This window comes from Antechinus flavipes, chromosome 1, assembly GCF_016432865.1.
Source record: "Antechinus flavipes isolate AdamAnt ecotype Samford, QLD, Australia chromosome 1, AdamAnt_v2, whole genome shotgun sequence".
Classification (NCBI taxonomy): domain Eukaryota; kingdom Metazoa; phylum Chordata; class Mammalia; order Dasyuromorphia; family Dasyuridae; genus Antechinus; species Antechinus flavipes.
Genome location: NC_067398.1, coordinates 676,948,498 through 676,961,456, shown reverse-complemented (window position 1 = coordinate 676,961,456; position 12,959 = coordinate 676,948,498). Strand labels below are relative to the sequence as shown.

Below are 12,959 nucleotides of genomic sequence, written 5' to 3'. Positions count from 1 at the left end.
GCTGGGAGAGCCCTTAGAACCCGGGAGGTCAGGGCTGGGAGGGGCCTTAGAACACAAGATGTCAGGGCTGGGAGGGCCTTTAGAACCCAGGAGGTCAGAGCTGGGAGAGCCCTTAGAACCCGGGATATCAGAGCTGGGAGGGCCCTTAGAACACAAGATGTCAGGGCTGGGAGGGCCTTTAGAACCTGGGATGTCAGGGCTGGGAGGGCCCTTAGAACCTGGGATGTCAGGGCTGGGAGGGCCCTTAGAACCTAGGTTGTCAGAGCTGGGAGGGCCCTTAGAACCTGGGATGTCAGAGCTGGGAGGGCCCTTAGAACCTGGGAGGTCAGGGCTGGGAGGACCCTTAGAACATGTCACAGCCAGCAGGGAATTTTGAGAAAATGTGTGCAATGCCCTCACTTTTCAGAAATAGGTCCACTGAGGGGCCAGGATTTCCCTGAGTATCATTAGCAAACCAGTGCAAGAGCCAATTTCAAAGTCTCTCCATTCCGGTAAGGATTCTTCCTCCCATACCAACCTGTACTATCCAAAAATGCTGAGGGGTTTGCCGTGTTCTCTGCAGCCCTTCCTGGGCCTCCTCCTCCTCCTCCCCGGCTCCCAACCCCACCACCCTCTTGGATGGATCTGGCTCATAAAGCTCCAGTCTGGAAAATGCAGGGCTGGATGAAGGAGACTGGGACAGAGAGCTTGGAGCACCAAGGTCAAAGCATCTGCTGAAACTAGCCTCCAGGAAAGAATGACCTCCTGTCAGCTGACCAGGCAGAGGTGGGGAGAACCACAGACCCGAGGGAGAGGCTGGAGATGGGTACTTGGACATTTCAGACATAGGAAGGGAAAGCACTTGGTTTGTTGGCAAAGGGCTCCCCATATCCCGGGGTTGGGCCCCTACACTTCTGAACCCCGACAGCCATCCAAGGGAGGCAAACAAAGGCAAAGAAGGACCCAGGGCCCTCCGGGAGAACCCATTTCTGAAAGCGACAGCACGAAATCCTCACTGCACCCAGACTCCCCAAGCAGCGCTGGGGTAAACAGCGCACCCAAGAGCTCTGAAGGAATCCGGGGAACAGGGAGCCGGGACCTGCCGGCACAGGGAGCCTGGCCCAGCCACAGCCCGGCCGGGCCCGCTTTATCGAGGTGGACGCAGAGGCCCGGACTTTTCCAAGGAGTCAAGAGCAGACTCAAGGCAAGAATCCGGAGGCCCGGGGGTCTCCAGACCAGGCCTTCCCAGTGAGCTCGGGGTCACCAGACAGGAGACGGAGGCCGGCTCGGGCCCGTGAGGGGGAGCTCCCCGAGCAGAGCTCTCGGTCCGGCCGTGCTCGGAGGCCCCGCACTGGGCCCGGCGGAGGCAAGCTGGAGTGGGCAGCAGATCCCAGGGATGACAGCAGGAGGCGGGCGCTTTAAACCGTCTCACATCTTTATTTGAAAGGCACAGCTAGTACAAGCTTAGTACAGTGTCTCCATTCCTCCTCTGTAATAGGTTAATGAACACCAGAAGCCGACAAGTTTATCTAAAGGACTATATACAAACACGAATCTGGGGGGAAGGAAAGGGGGCCTTTTTTTTGGTGAATTTTTCCTTTTTTGTTTCTTTTAAAAGACAGACTAGCAGACTGAAAGAAAACCAGACAAATGCGGTACCCTCATCTTTATTTGTGGGCATGGGGTGGGGGAGGAAGCAGGTCCCCCAGACCCTCTCCATCCAGCCTCCCCTCCCCCAGATGCCTGCTGCTGAGCTCTCTCCCAGAACCTGGCCCCAATCAAAGGGGGCCCGGGGCCCAGGCTGGGTGGGTGATGTAGCAGAGCCCGGGGAGCAGAGTCAGGCAGGCAAATGGCTGGAGGGAGGAAAGGAGGAGAGGGATAGGGTAGAGCCTCTACATGGGGGAGGGGGCGGAGGGGAGGAACCCGGGGCCGGCTGGCATCCGTGATTGCATGCAGTACCAGGAGGGGACTGGGGAACTGCTGTGCTGGGTGCGCAGCAAACAGGCCGAACGGGGGGAGCGGTTACATATGTGCACAGGGAAGGGGGGAGGCGCTTGGAGCTAAGGTGGGTCCATTCTTTTATTCCCTTCCGCCCCAGTCCGGTCCCATTCACACCCCAAAGGATTTAGGGGAAGGGGGAGGGGCTGGCAGGGGGCAGGGGAGTGGTCAAAGCTATGGGGCGCCAGCAGCCACCATAAACACCAAGCCCTTCTCCCACCCCCAGGGCTGTGCCTCTAATCTGACTTGTCCCCATCATCGTCCTGGTGGGCGTCCCCATCGTGCCCGTTCTTGTCCTCCTTAGAGAGGTGGGCCTGAGAGCCCAGGGCAGAGAGGGAGAGGAGGCCGGTGCCGGCGCTGACGGCGGGCAGCGATGGAGGCTGCAGGCCCACGGGCAGCGGGGTCAGCGGCAAGGCCAGGGCCTGGAGCTGGGACAGCTGGTGAGCCTGGAGCTGCTGCTGCAGGAGAGAAGGGAAGAGGTGAGGGCGGAAAAAAGCAGCAAGAGCAGTCCTTGTAGACCGCCCCAGAGACACAAGACTGCACACATGTATGTGTGCCTATGTGCACGTAAATGTCTGCCTGCATGTGTGTACATAAGTGGCTGTGCATGTACATGTACATAAATTGCTGTGTGTTTATATGCACGCGCACACACGTATGTCTGCATGTGTGCACACGTGTGCCCCTGCTTCTGCAGTGTGTCTGCCTGCATGTACACAAGCTGCAGTGGGTGCATATGCATGTGTGCACACGTGTGCCTCTGCTTCTGGAGTTCTCCAGCTCTAAGTTGAGAGCACTCAGAGTCTCTTTGGGTCCCCTCCATCCAGGACATGTCAAAGTGACCTACTCTATTCAGGAACCACCAACTCCTGGAAGGACGGGCGGGCAGACACTTCCTTCACATCACCTGTCCCACCCACAGGAGGCAGACTAGACTCTAGACAACTAACCTGGGGCCTGGGCCCACGAAAGTCTCCCCCTCCTACTGAGCCTCCCCAGATGCCCCCTCCCGGAAGAAGCCTTTCCTAAATCCATCCCTAAAAAGATCTGTTTCCTCTGCACCCCAAAAGCCTCTGGCTTGGCTGGCGTGCCACAGTCTGTTTTATCCCCTACCACACAGAGAGAGCACAGGGTCACAGACTGGAACCCTCATTTTTCAGAGGCCCGGAGGACCAGTGGTTTGCCCCAGGTTCCTTGGAGGACCTGGACCCAAGTCCGACAACTCCAAGTACTGCCCCCTTTCCAGCGCCAGCCAGCAGGGACAACCGAGGGCATTTTTTAATCCTTTTGCCCTCTTTTTTTTTCTTTCCCAAGGTGCTGAGCACATGATCTCTCCGGGTGAGCCCTCAACGCCCACTGAACGAGTGGAAGGAGGTGTGGAGTTCCCTGTAGTTTGCTACAAGGAGACTTGCTGGGGTCGGGGCCAACTTTTTAATTTAGTCTGTTAGCAGTAAAGCATCTTCCTCCGGACAGCTCTGAAAAAGAGGAACTGCCCTGAACAGCTCCCTTCACAGATCAGCAAACCGAGGCCTGGTCACACACAGGAACAGCAGGAGCACAGCTGGGGACTCAGACCCAGGGCTCTGGTCTCAGAGCTGGAACCTCTGGAGGTTGAAATGAAATGCTTCCGGGATTTTAGCCAACCTCTGGATTTTTTCAGACAGGGAAACTGAGGCCCAGAAGGGGTAAAGGGATTTGTACCAAATCATTGCTCTCTGAGGCAGACTTGTGCTTTCTGAGGGGGAAATGTCTTCACACTTTAAGGTAAACAAAGTAGTTTTACATCCATCACCTCAACCCTCATCCCATCAAACAAACCTCCATGGTGGATATTGTTTCCATTTTGCCAACAAAGAAGCTGCAGTCCAGACAAGTTTAGTAATTAGTCTAGTCCCATACTCATGCGTGGGAGGGAGAAGCCAAGGTCAGCACTCCCCCCCAAGCACCTACCCCTCTGCCCAACCGCTGCTTCATGTGTCACAGGACGAAAGAACGACTCTCCTTGCCGGTGCTTTGGGCCCACAATACCCTTACACACCAGGGGATCAATCCCCCAATTTTGTAGAGAAACTGGGCACAGGCTGAAGCAGGGATCTATGTGCCCACAGCCACCCTGTGGCAGAGCTGAGGCTCGGAGCCTCCCCAGGCCTGCCTCGGTGGGTGCTGCTAATACAGGTTCCTAGAGCCCCCCAACTCTTTCTTTGGGGATAAGATTCATGCTAATCAAGACACATACCCGGATGATGGAGTTCAGCTCCGGAGCAGTTACCTGCTTGGCTCGCTCAATCGCCCCCAAGACTTGTTGTTGATGCTAAGGAGAGAGGAGAAAGAATTGTTGACTTGTTTCCATCGGCCCCAAGCCTCAGTTGCAGCAGTGCTGGCCCCAGGGGCACCAGCCAGTTCCCTGGACAATAAGGGGATTCTCCACAGCCGCCAACACTGGGGCTCCTCTTCCCCAGAGCTCACGTTTCTATGGCTGGTGCCTTAAGGTTTATAAAAAACTTTCTTCATCATCCTGCTGGAAAGCATCAGGAAAGCTCAGAATGGGCATGTGACTTGGCTACTGTCACACAGTTCACCATTCTTTCATCTCCTGTCTAAGTCCTGGGGAAGGATGATCTCAGGCCCCACAGCTGGTAGGCTGCCCAGCAAAATGCAAGAGAACCAGAAGGATCCATGGCAGGGACCAGTCTGAGGCTCCCACTTATTAGAGAAAGAAGTTTAAGAACAGAGTCCCCAATTATCATGTTCCACTTTGCAGCAGTTTGATAAGGTGGAAAGGAAAAAAAAATTCCCCAGCATCTGATGTTTCTAAGTGACTGACTGGCAGGTACTTGTCTCCCATTTTACAGGTGAGAAGACTGAGATCAATGATATGTAGAACCTAGTGCAGGGAGACAAAGCTAGCAGGTATGGGAGGCTAGATTTGAACCCAGCCCTTAGTTCCCATGCCAGGAAGAAATCTCTAATTACAAATGCCAGTGCCTCCAAGGGGGGCTGGCACAGAGAAAGCACTTCATAAAAGCCTTCATGTTTGTTAATTGATTCCCACTCTCTGGGGCTGGGAAAAGAAAGCTTTTGCTGACCCCAAAGCTAGACCAGTGTGGCCTACAGGTGTCCCAGCCAAGGGGCCACCTGGCTCACAAGCGTCTCTGCCAAGAGCCTCCATCACTGACATCGCCCAGATTGGGCGAGCCCCTCTCAGATGTCTTCAGAAGGCTAAGAGACCCCAGGGCCGGACACTGTTCGGGGTCAGCCGGACTGGGGGCCGCCTGCTATTTCCCTAGGCCCATTTCCACAGTGCCTAAGAATTACAAATGTGTCCTGGGAGGGGGTGGCCATTTGCTCCATTTTATAGAAAAGGATGTGAGGCTCAAGGAGCAGCGGGCAGCCCAAAATCCCGAAAACTTTACAAAAAGAGCAGTTCTTTCTAACGCCACGTCAATGTTCCTAAATGTTCTCTCCTCCCAGCAGAGCCAGGGCCCATGTTACCATCTGCATGCGTGAGGAGGGCGGGAGGCACAAGGCCCCCGCTCGGGATCACCCAATAACGGTGGGCACCTATGTGACAAGCCACCTTCGCAATGATCCTGGGAGTCTATGATCCTCATTTTACAGATGAGGAAACCGAGGCAGAGATTAGGTGACTGGCCCAGCTACCAAGTGTGGGGGGCAGGGTTCCTGACGGAGGCCTGACCAGAGAGGGGCGCAGCTGGCCGGCTCTCTGCTCCTGCCCTTTCCTCCAGCCCCTCCCCAGCCGTGTCAGCCTGTGTCCAGGGGGAGGATCAGGACCCTGCAATGGGGGTTTGGCTGCCCCCTGCTGGCCAAAGTCCAGGAATTCTGGGGGCGGGGGGCTCCCCTTACCTCTTGTGAAAGGTAGGGCAAGACTTGAGCACAAATGCCATTGAGCCTCTTGACGATTTCGGCCTGAAAAACAGAAGGAGGTCTGTGATGGTGGGAAGGAAGGAGGAGTCAAGGTTGGGGGTCAGAGGGTCAGAGAACCTTCCCATCTGGAGGCCCAAAGCCCAGTCACAGAGGGGCCAGGTTGAGAGCATCTCAGACCCAGAGGTCACTGGACCCCCTCCCTCTGCAGGGCGGGCCTTCCTGACCTGAGCTGGCCCACCTTTCTGGGTCTCCTGGAGCTGCTCTTGGGAAACAAGGACCCAGCAGTGGCTCTTCAGGTCCCAGTGACCGCCACCTGCCATGGGGAGCCCCGAGTTGGGCCTGGAGACGGGGGAAGGCACGGACAGGGACGTTTAGCCCGGAAAGAGGAGCTTTAGGGAGGGACATGACAGCTAACTGGGCGCCAGAGCTCTCGGGGGGAGGATCGGCTTCACTCTGCTCGCCCTGGGATGGCAGGACTGGAAGGGGCTGCCAGGAGGGCTTCCTCCCAACCGAGGAACGGCTGGCCTGCCAAGGGAGGCTGTCCCAGTCCAAAGGTCTTTAAGCAAGCAACGAGGATGTGCTGGGGGTGTCTCAGGTGTCCCCTTCCACTGTAGAATTGCTGTCCTTCTCAGTCCTGAGGATGGGAATTCATCCCCTACTGACCTGTTATCACAAACTTTCCCATCACTCCACATCCTGCCAAGTGGAAAGCTAGCACAGGTGTTGTTTCCCTGGCCTTGGGGCTTGAAACAGAACCCTGCTGGAGAGTTGGGGGAGATCCTGCCCAAACTGGACCCATCAAGCCTGGATCACAGGGGGCCCAAGGAACAGCCCATGTCCTAGTCCCTTCAGCTCTGTAAGAAGTTGAGTCCTCAGAGCATTTAAGTAAAGCTGTGTGCAGGGCGCTGTACTGTGCTAAGGGCTGGGGATACAAGAAAAAGCAAAAGGCACAAACCGCGTTCAGTCTAACGTGGGAGATGACTTGCAATTAAGCAAATCTTTGTAAGATCTAGATAAACCGTAGGGAGGTGATCTCAGATGGAAGGTGCTGGGGAACGTCTCCAAGAACAGAGTAGGTAAGAAACCTTTGGGAAGACACGCTTTTGACACCTTTCTGGAGAAGCTTGGACATTCATTTAATAATGGAGAGATGTTCCCCAAAGCCTTTCCCTCCTCCAAGGTCTTCCTGTGGCTGGGGAGTGACACTGAGACAAGCAACTGTGATTCGTGAGGAAATGGAAACATTCTGAGGCTGACAATCCATTTACTCCATTCTCTTAGTTGGATCTCACAAGCACCCATCCTGTGACACAGAGGCTATCACCGTGCCCACTGCACAGATGAGTAAACTGAGGTTCACAGAGGTGGAGTGAATTGTTCTGTGGTCAGGCAGCTCTAAGAAGCAAATCAGAGGAGGGATTCAAATCCAAGACTTTCCTAACTGATGGCCATCTGAAGAGCTAGAGAGCCAAGACACTCCCTTCCCCTCCTCAGGATACCAAAAGGCCCCGAAACAATGGAATAAGTCAAGGGCAAGGGAACTACACTGCCTGGAATGGACCAGAAGGCTGACCGGGAGCCCACCCACCCAGGAAGTGCTAGGTCACAGAAAAAAATCCTCTGCACCCAAACCACGTGGGGGGCTCAGAGCATTTGTCCCATCAGACTGGGGCTGGTCCAAAGTGATGGGGTTAGTGGAGGCTGCCTGGGAGCTGGGACTCAAACACAAGGTTCCCGGGCTCAAAACCAGGATTCCCTCGAGCCTAATTTCTTTACTGGGCCTTTTCCCCCATCTGTAAACAAGGTGGGGGAAGGGTCACACTTACAACAAATGGGAATTGAGAACATGGAATATCAGGGGAGAAACCAAAGGAAATAGATTGCCCAAATTTTGGGGGGGGAGAGAGGGAAACAAGTATAAGAAACAAAAAGCCAGGTTGAAGGGGGGACAGAACGTAGAAAGCACAAGGGGGAGGGGAAGCAGGTTAACAGGGCATGGGGGAGGGGAAGCAGGTAACAGATCATGCTCTGCTGACTCTTGGAGACCTCAGCAGCAGCCACCTAGTCTAGTTCCTGGAGATCCGGGCCTGGGGAGGGGAGGGCCTCAGCAACTCTAAAGCCCAGGCCCAGGGAAGCCGCAGCCTCCAAGCAGGAGCAGTCAGCAGAGAAAGGGGGGAGGGGAGTCCGGTGCCCCCAGGCCCAGCAGAGCGAGCTGGGCCCCTCGGAGCTTTGTTCCAGATCAGCCGACACCCCAAGGGCAGGGAGAGCCCCCACCCCCAGCGCCAGGTGTGTTCAGACAAGGGGTGCTTTGTCGGAGAGTCAGATTCTGAGGCCGCTTGGCCACTGTCCCTGGAGAGACGCCCCTTGTCTCCCTCCCCCTTTCTAGTGAGGGAAACTTCTCCAGGGGTGGCCAGAGAACAAGCCCCAGGGGGCCCCAGTAACAGGGCGGAGGTGGTAACTAGAGCAGGGCTGGGGTGGCTGCCAAGGTGAGTGAGTGGTTCCTACCTGGAGGGAGGCAGGTGGGAGGGGAGAGAAGGGAGGGGGAGGACCGAAGGAGGGGGCTGTAAACCAGATCTTACCTGTTTGTGCATTTCAATGTTGAGGCCATAGGACATCTCATAGTACTGCAGCAGAGATGGGGAGAGAAGCAGGCAACAGTTCAGGGCTGGCCCTCCCCCAGCCCCAGAGCTCTGTCCACAATCACAGACCACCTGGGACCCAGCGGGTCCCTCCTCCCCTCTCAGGCCCCAGCGCCCGGGGTTCCACACGGCTAGCTGGCAGCGAGCAGAGGATCAGAGAGGGGACCAGATCTGCCCCAAGTGACCCAGGGAGCTGGGACGTGGAGCCAGGTCTCCTGCCTGCAGGGCTCTTTCCCCCAACAAGGGGCATCCCTGACCACTGTCCGGCACCAAGGGGTTAAACAACTGGCAAGGGCAGGGAGGGAGGGAGTGCGCTCAGAAAGCAAGGCCTGAATTATTCATGTCCAAGTGCCGGTGAGCTCACCCCGCCCGTCTCCGTGGTAGGCGGGCAGACAGCCCAGCCTCCCAGGCAGCAGGGCCCGGGGTGAGCTGGCAGGCCTGCTCCAAAGCCGGGCCCAGCCTGCCACGCCGTGGTTTGGCACTTGGGCCCAGGGCCCTACCCTGCTGCGCCAAGCCAGCCGGCTTGCCTGGGCCTGAGGCCAGGGAGTGAAGGCCTGGGGTTTGGCTGGGGCAGTTTACTCCGACTCCTTCAGCAGCTACTCCCGAGCACTTCCCGGGGACCCCTGAGCCAAGCCGATCCCGACCCCCTCTGGCTTTCGGGGCACAGCGGGAGGCTCCCCAGGCAGGCGGCTGAAGCCCGAATCCCCCAAAGCTGCCCTTTGTTGTGCTGGGCCCGGGCCTCTGAAATCTTCCCCGGGAAGCTCTGATTCAAAATCAGAAACATATGTTCCCAGCCCTGCGAGCCGCGAGCGCGGCCTCCACCGTCGCCCTGCTCCTGACCTCACCTGGGGGGGCGGGGGCAGTGACCCTGGCCCTGCGGGGGGCGGGGGCTTACCATGACGTAGTGACGCTGCATCTCCGACTTCTCACTGGCCAGCTTGTCACACTCCAGCTTCAAGCTTTGGAAAGAGACACACAGGGGGAGGCCTGGCGGTGGGCGCCATTTACAAAGCACTCCCGGCCCACCGCGGCCTGCAGAGCAGGCCTCCCGCTTCCATCGCGTCTTGCTGGTTCACAAAGCAGTTCACAGACGCTGGGGAAACTCAGAGTGAACTCAGAACTGGGGGGAGGGAGAAGGGGAAATTCTCCCCACAGGCTCCCAGGGCAGTGGGGCCCGTGCCAAGGATCTATTGGGTCTTCAGCGGGGGACAACGGTAAGCCAAGCCTCTGAAGAGCTTCCTGGCATCATAAATGGGTTCCTGAGCTCAAAAGCACCTGATGCTCAAGTAGGTGGGAGGGAAGCAGCCACTCCTCCTACAGGGGTCCCTCCTCCTGCCTCAGGGGACCCTCACTCTCAACCCGGGCCCTCCCATTTCTTTATTTAGAAATCCAAAAAAGCCTCATTTCCATGTTATCCGGTGCAATAAACAAGCCAGTCGTCTCAGGGGGCCCCTCCCAGACTCTACTGGGCCATAATTCCTGGCGTGAGGGGGGAGAAAGAAAAGGAGAGGGGGGGATGATCAGGCAGACAGCTATTGCTGCTGGGAAAGCCACGTCCTACCCCCCAAAAAATATTTTTAATAGAAGGAAGAAAAGATATTCTATTACCCTTCTGGAAAATAACAACCCCTCATCAATTTCCTGGTAACCAAAGGGGAGTGGGGAGCCTGCTATCTGTTAATCTATTTAAATTCAATAAGCCAGGTGATTCTAGAAGCCAGCAGGGAGACATCTTCAGCTCTGGCACGACCCAATTTGGCATAAGCTGGGAGTGGGGAGGGGGGAAGGAAGGGAAGTATGGTTAATCATAATAACTTCATTTCTCTAATGCTTCAAGGTCTCCAAAATGCTTTTCCTCAACCTCAAAATGAGGGAGTATAAGGATTATTATTTCATCTGTCTGAAAGATGGGGAACAAAAGGCCCAGAGAGGGGGAAAACTTGTCCAAAGTCATAGACTTTGAACTGCAAACCTTCTGGAAAAGGGAAACTGAATATGGCCTACCCGGCTCCTTTTTTCCATCTCAGAGACTCACGCCATTTCCCCCTGGACCATCCCACAGCTGACTGTCTCTACTTTCCTCCCCTAAGGTCTGATGACCCTAAGCTCAGGAGCAAGTGTAGGAGAAAAGATAGGGCAGAAGACATAGCCAGGCCCAGGAAGGAAAGTCCCAAGTGGCATTGAGGAATAGGCCTGAGAATAGGAGCCCAAGGCCCCTAGCAGGCCGGGCAGGGGCCTGGAGAGGAAAAATCTGCCCTAAGCCCTGTGGGGCAGAAGGGGAGGAAAATGACAGGCTGGCTCAAGAGGGCATTTCCCCCCATCAGCTCAGCTCTGGAAGGCAAGGATGGTTGGGGTCAGGCAGGAGTGTCACACCCAGGTAGTTGGATCCAAGAATAGCAACATTTCATATTTACATAATGCTCTATACTCTGCAGAGGACTTTCCAAGGGAGGCCCGGGAAGAGGGAGATGACGGTCCAGGTTTGGATCCCTACTTTTTAAATCTACATGACTGTTGGCAAATCATTTAATCACAGGTTTCACCTTAGTAAAAATGAGGAGGGGGTGGGGCAAGATAGCTTCTAAGGTCTTTCCTGACTCTAAATCCATTAATCGAGGCAAGTGAACTGGGGAGGAAGCAATCCACCAAGGTCACAAAGGGAGATGTTGTTGGAACCAAGTGGGAAATCTAGGTTCCCTGTCTGTCTATTTAAATCCCAGAATCTTGAAAGGTTTCTGGGGGTCACCTAACCCTTATCCCCAGAAATGGGGAATCCCAAACTCAGAGCTGGGACTCAGCCAAGGTCACACACACGGGTATTAGCCTTGTCTTTAGATCCTAGCTCAAGCTCTTTCCCCCCAGACTACTCAGGGACGGCCCTCATGGGGTACCGAGGCATCCCTAGGCTCCCAAAGTGGGCTCACCTGTGATACTGGGCTTGCAGGAGCTGAAACTCATCTTTGATGCGGTCACAGGAATCTGAGGTTGTGAACTTGAGCTGCTGGGGCAGGTGTGAGGAGCCCTTGGGGAGGGACAGGGAAGGTTAAAGCAGACACTGACCCCCCCCACCCCTTGGGCCATTGGGGGAACTGGAGGGGAAGGCTGGAATCCAGACTCAGGGCTAAAGACTTTGGCTTTCACCACAGAAGCTTAAAAAGGGGGTTGTCTCTCCCTAAGGAAAGGACTGGCTGGGGGAAGATGACATTCCCTTCCATTCTGCTTTCCAAGGGACACAAACAGGCTGCTTGGAGGAGGGCAGTGACACCCCTTTTCTACCCCTGGGCCGAGCCAGGCCCGGACTCCTTCCAGTCTGAAGGCTGGCAGCTGCTGTTATGTTCCTCCTGCTCCCACCACCACCATCCTCATCCTCATCTCCTCCTCCAGGCACTTCCTGGGCCCAGCCGCCAGCCTGCCTGCCCAGCTCTGCCCCGACAGAGCTCATGTTTACATACTCAGCTCAGCTCCCGGCCCCCCCCCCCCATTTCCTGCTCCCCGTCTGGCCTTCACCTCCCCCCCCACAAGGCCATGCACATGGGGGGGGGGATTGCTGCAGGGCGCCCTCACTAAGACCGCCCTCCCACTGTTTTTAAATGAAAAATTAAAGCTTTTTTCCCCGATCACTGACGTTCCCTCCCTCCATCCCTTTGCCCCCCATTTCCTCGCGGATGCCTAAAAGGGAGGATTAGAACCCAAAAAAGGGGCCAGGGAAACCGTCACGAGGGGGTTTGCGACATTGTAATTGGGGGCAGGGATGGAGGATGGGGAGTCGCGCAGCAGGGGGGCTGAGGAAGCAGCGGGAGGGGGGGAAATGCTCTGGCTGGGCCCCGAGGGGGCGGCCCCACCCCAGCCCCCCCCCCCCCGCCGCGCCGATCGCACCCGATCCCCCGCCCCCTTACCGAGTGCCTGCTTTGTGGAAACATCATGTCACTCGTGGGGGGTGGGGAGTGGGGGGAGAGAGGGAGGGCTGCGGGCCGAGGGAAGGCAGAGGCCGCCGCACCAACAGCAGGCGCCGCAACCGCGACGACGCCCCCGCCGCCGCCTCCTCCCCGCCGCTGCCGCCGCGGGCCCGGCCCGGCCCGGCCGCCTCGCTCACCGCCCGCCGCGGCCCCGGCCCGATTCCGCCGCCGCCGCCGCCTTTGTCCCCGCCCGGACGCCGCCGCTCAGCGTTGCCGCAGCGCGTCCCGGCCTCCCGCCGCCGCCTCCTCCGGGCCGCCCGCCCTCCGCCGCCGGGCCCGCTCCCGCTTCGGACCGCTGCCGGGCCGGCCGCCGCTTCCTGCCTCTTACGGCCCTCCCGGGCTGCCGCTCCTATTGTCTAATGGCGGCCGCGGCGGCGGGGGGCGGGGGCGGGGGCTGCAGCAGTGGCAACAGCGGCAGCAGCAGCTCCGGCCTCGGCTCCGTCGGTCCGGCTCCGGCCTCTGCTGAGCACCAGCAGCACCACCTGCTGCCGCCGAGCCCGCG

General features: G+C 57.2%; 1 protein-coding gene across 2 annotated transcripts; it reads right to left on the bottom strand.

Annotated features, from left to right (window-relative positions):
• Positions 1–1,396: 1,396 nt before the first annotated feature.
• TLE5 (TLE family member 5, transcriptional modulator) lies at positions 1,397–12,587 on the bottom strand. 2 transcript variants are annotated; one of them, XM_051972413.1, is made up of 7 exons: positions 12,398–12,587; positions 11,426–11,523; positions 9,397–9,460; positions 8,442–8,486; positions 5,842–5,904; positions 4,214–4,288; positions 1,397–2,432 (listed from the first exon to the last, which is right to left on the bottom strand). In XM_051972413.1, exons 1-7 carry the CDS (start codon positions 12,422–12,424, stop codon positions 2,214–2,216), a joined length of 591 nt encoding a protein of 196 aa, XP_051828373.1. In that variant the 5' UTR covers positions 12,425–12,587; the 3' UTR covers positions 1,397–2,213. The 2 variants fall into 2 exon arrangements, with proteins under 2 accessions (XP_051828373.1, XP_051828372.1); XM_051972412.1 differs by having other exon boundaries at positions 1,397–2,435; positions 12,398–12,582.
• Between the last annotated feature and the right edge of the window lie 372 nt (positions 12,588–12,959).

Excerpts from the sequence above, each read along its gene's own strand:
- TLE5 (XM_051972412.1), bottom strand. The coding sequence starts at position 12,424 with ATGATGTTTCCACAAAGCAGGCACTCG. Across the intron at positions 4,289-5,841 it reads TGCCCTACCTTTCACAAGAG|CATCAACAACAAGTCTTGGG; the intron begins GTAAGGGGAGCC and ends CTCTCTCCTTAG. Across the intron at positions 2,436-4,213 it reads AGCTGAACTCCATCATCCGG|CAGCAGCTCCAGGCTCACCA; the intron begins GTATGTGTCTTG and ends TCTCTCCTGCAG.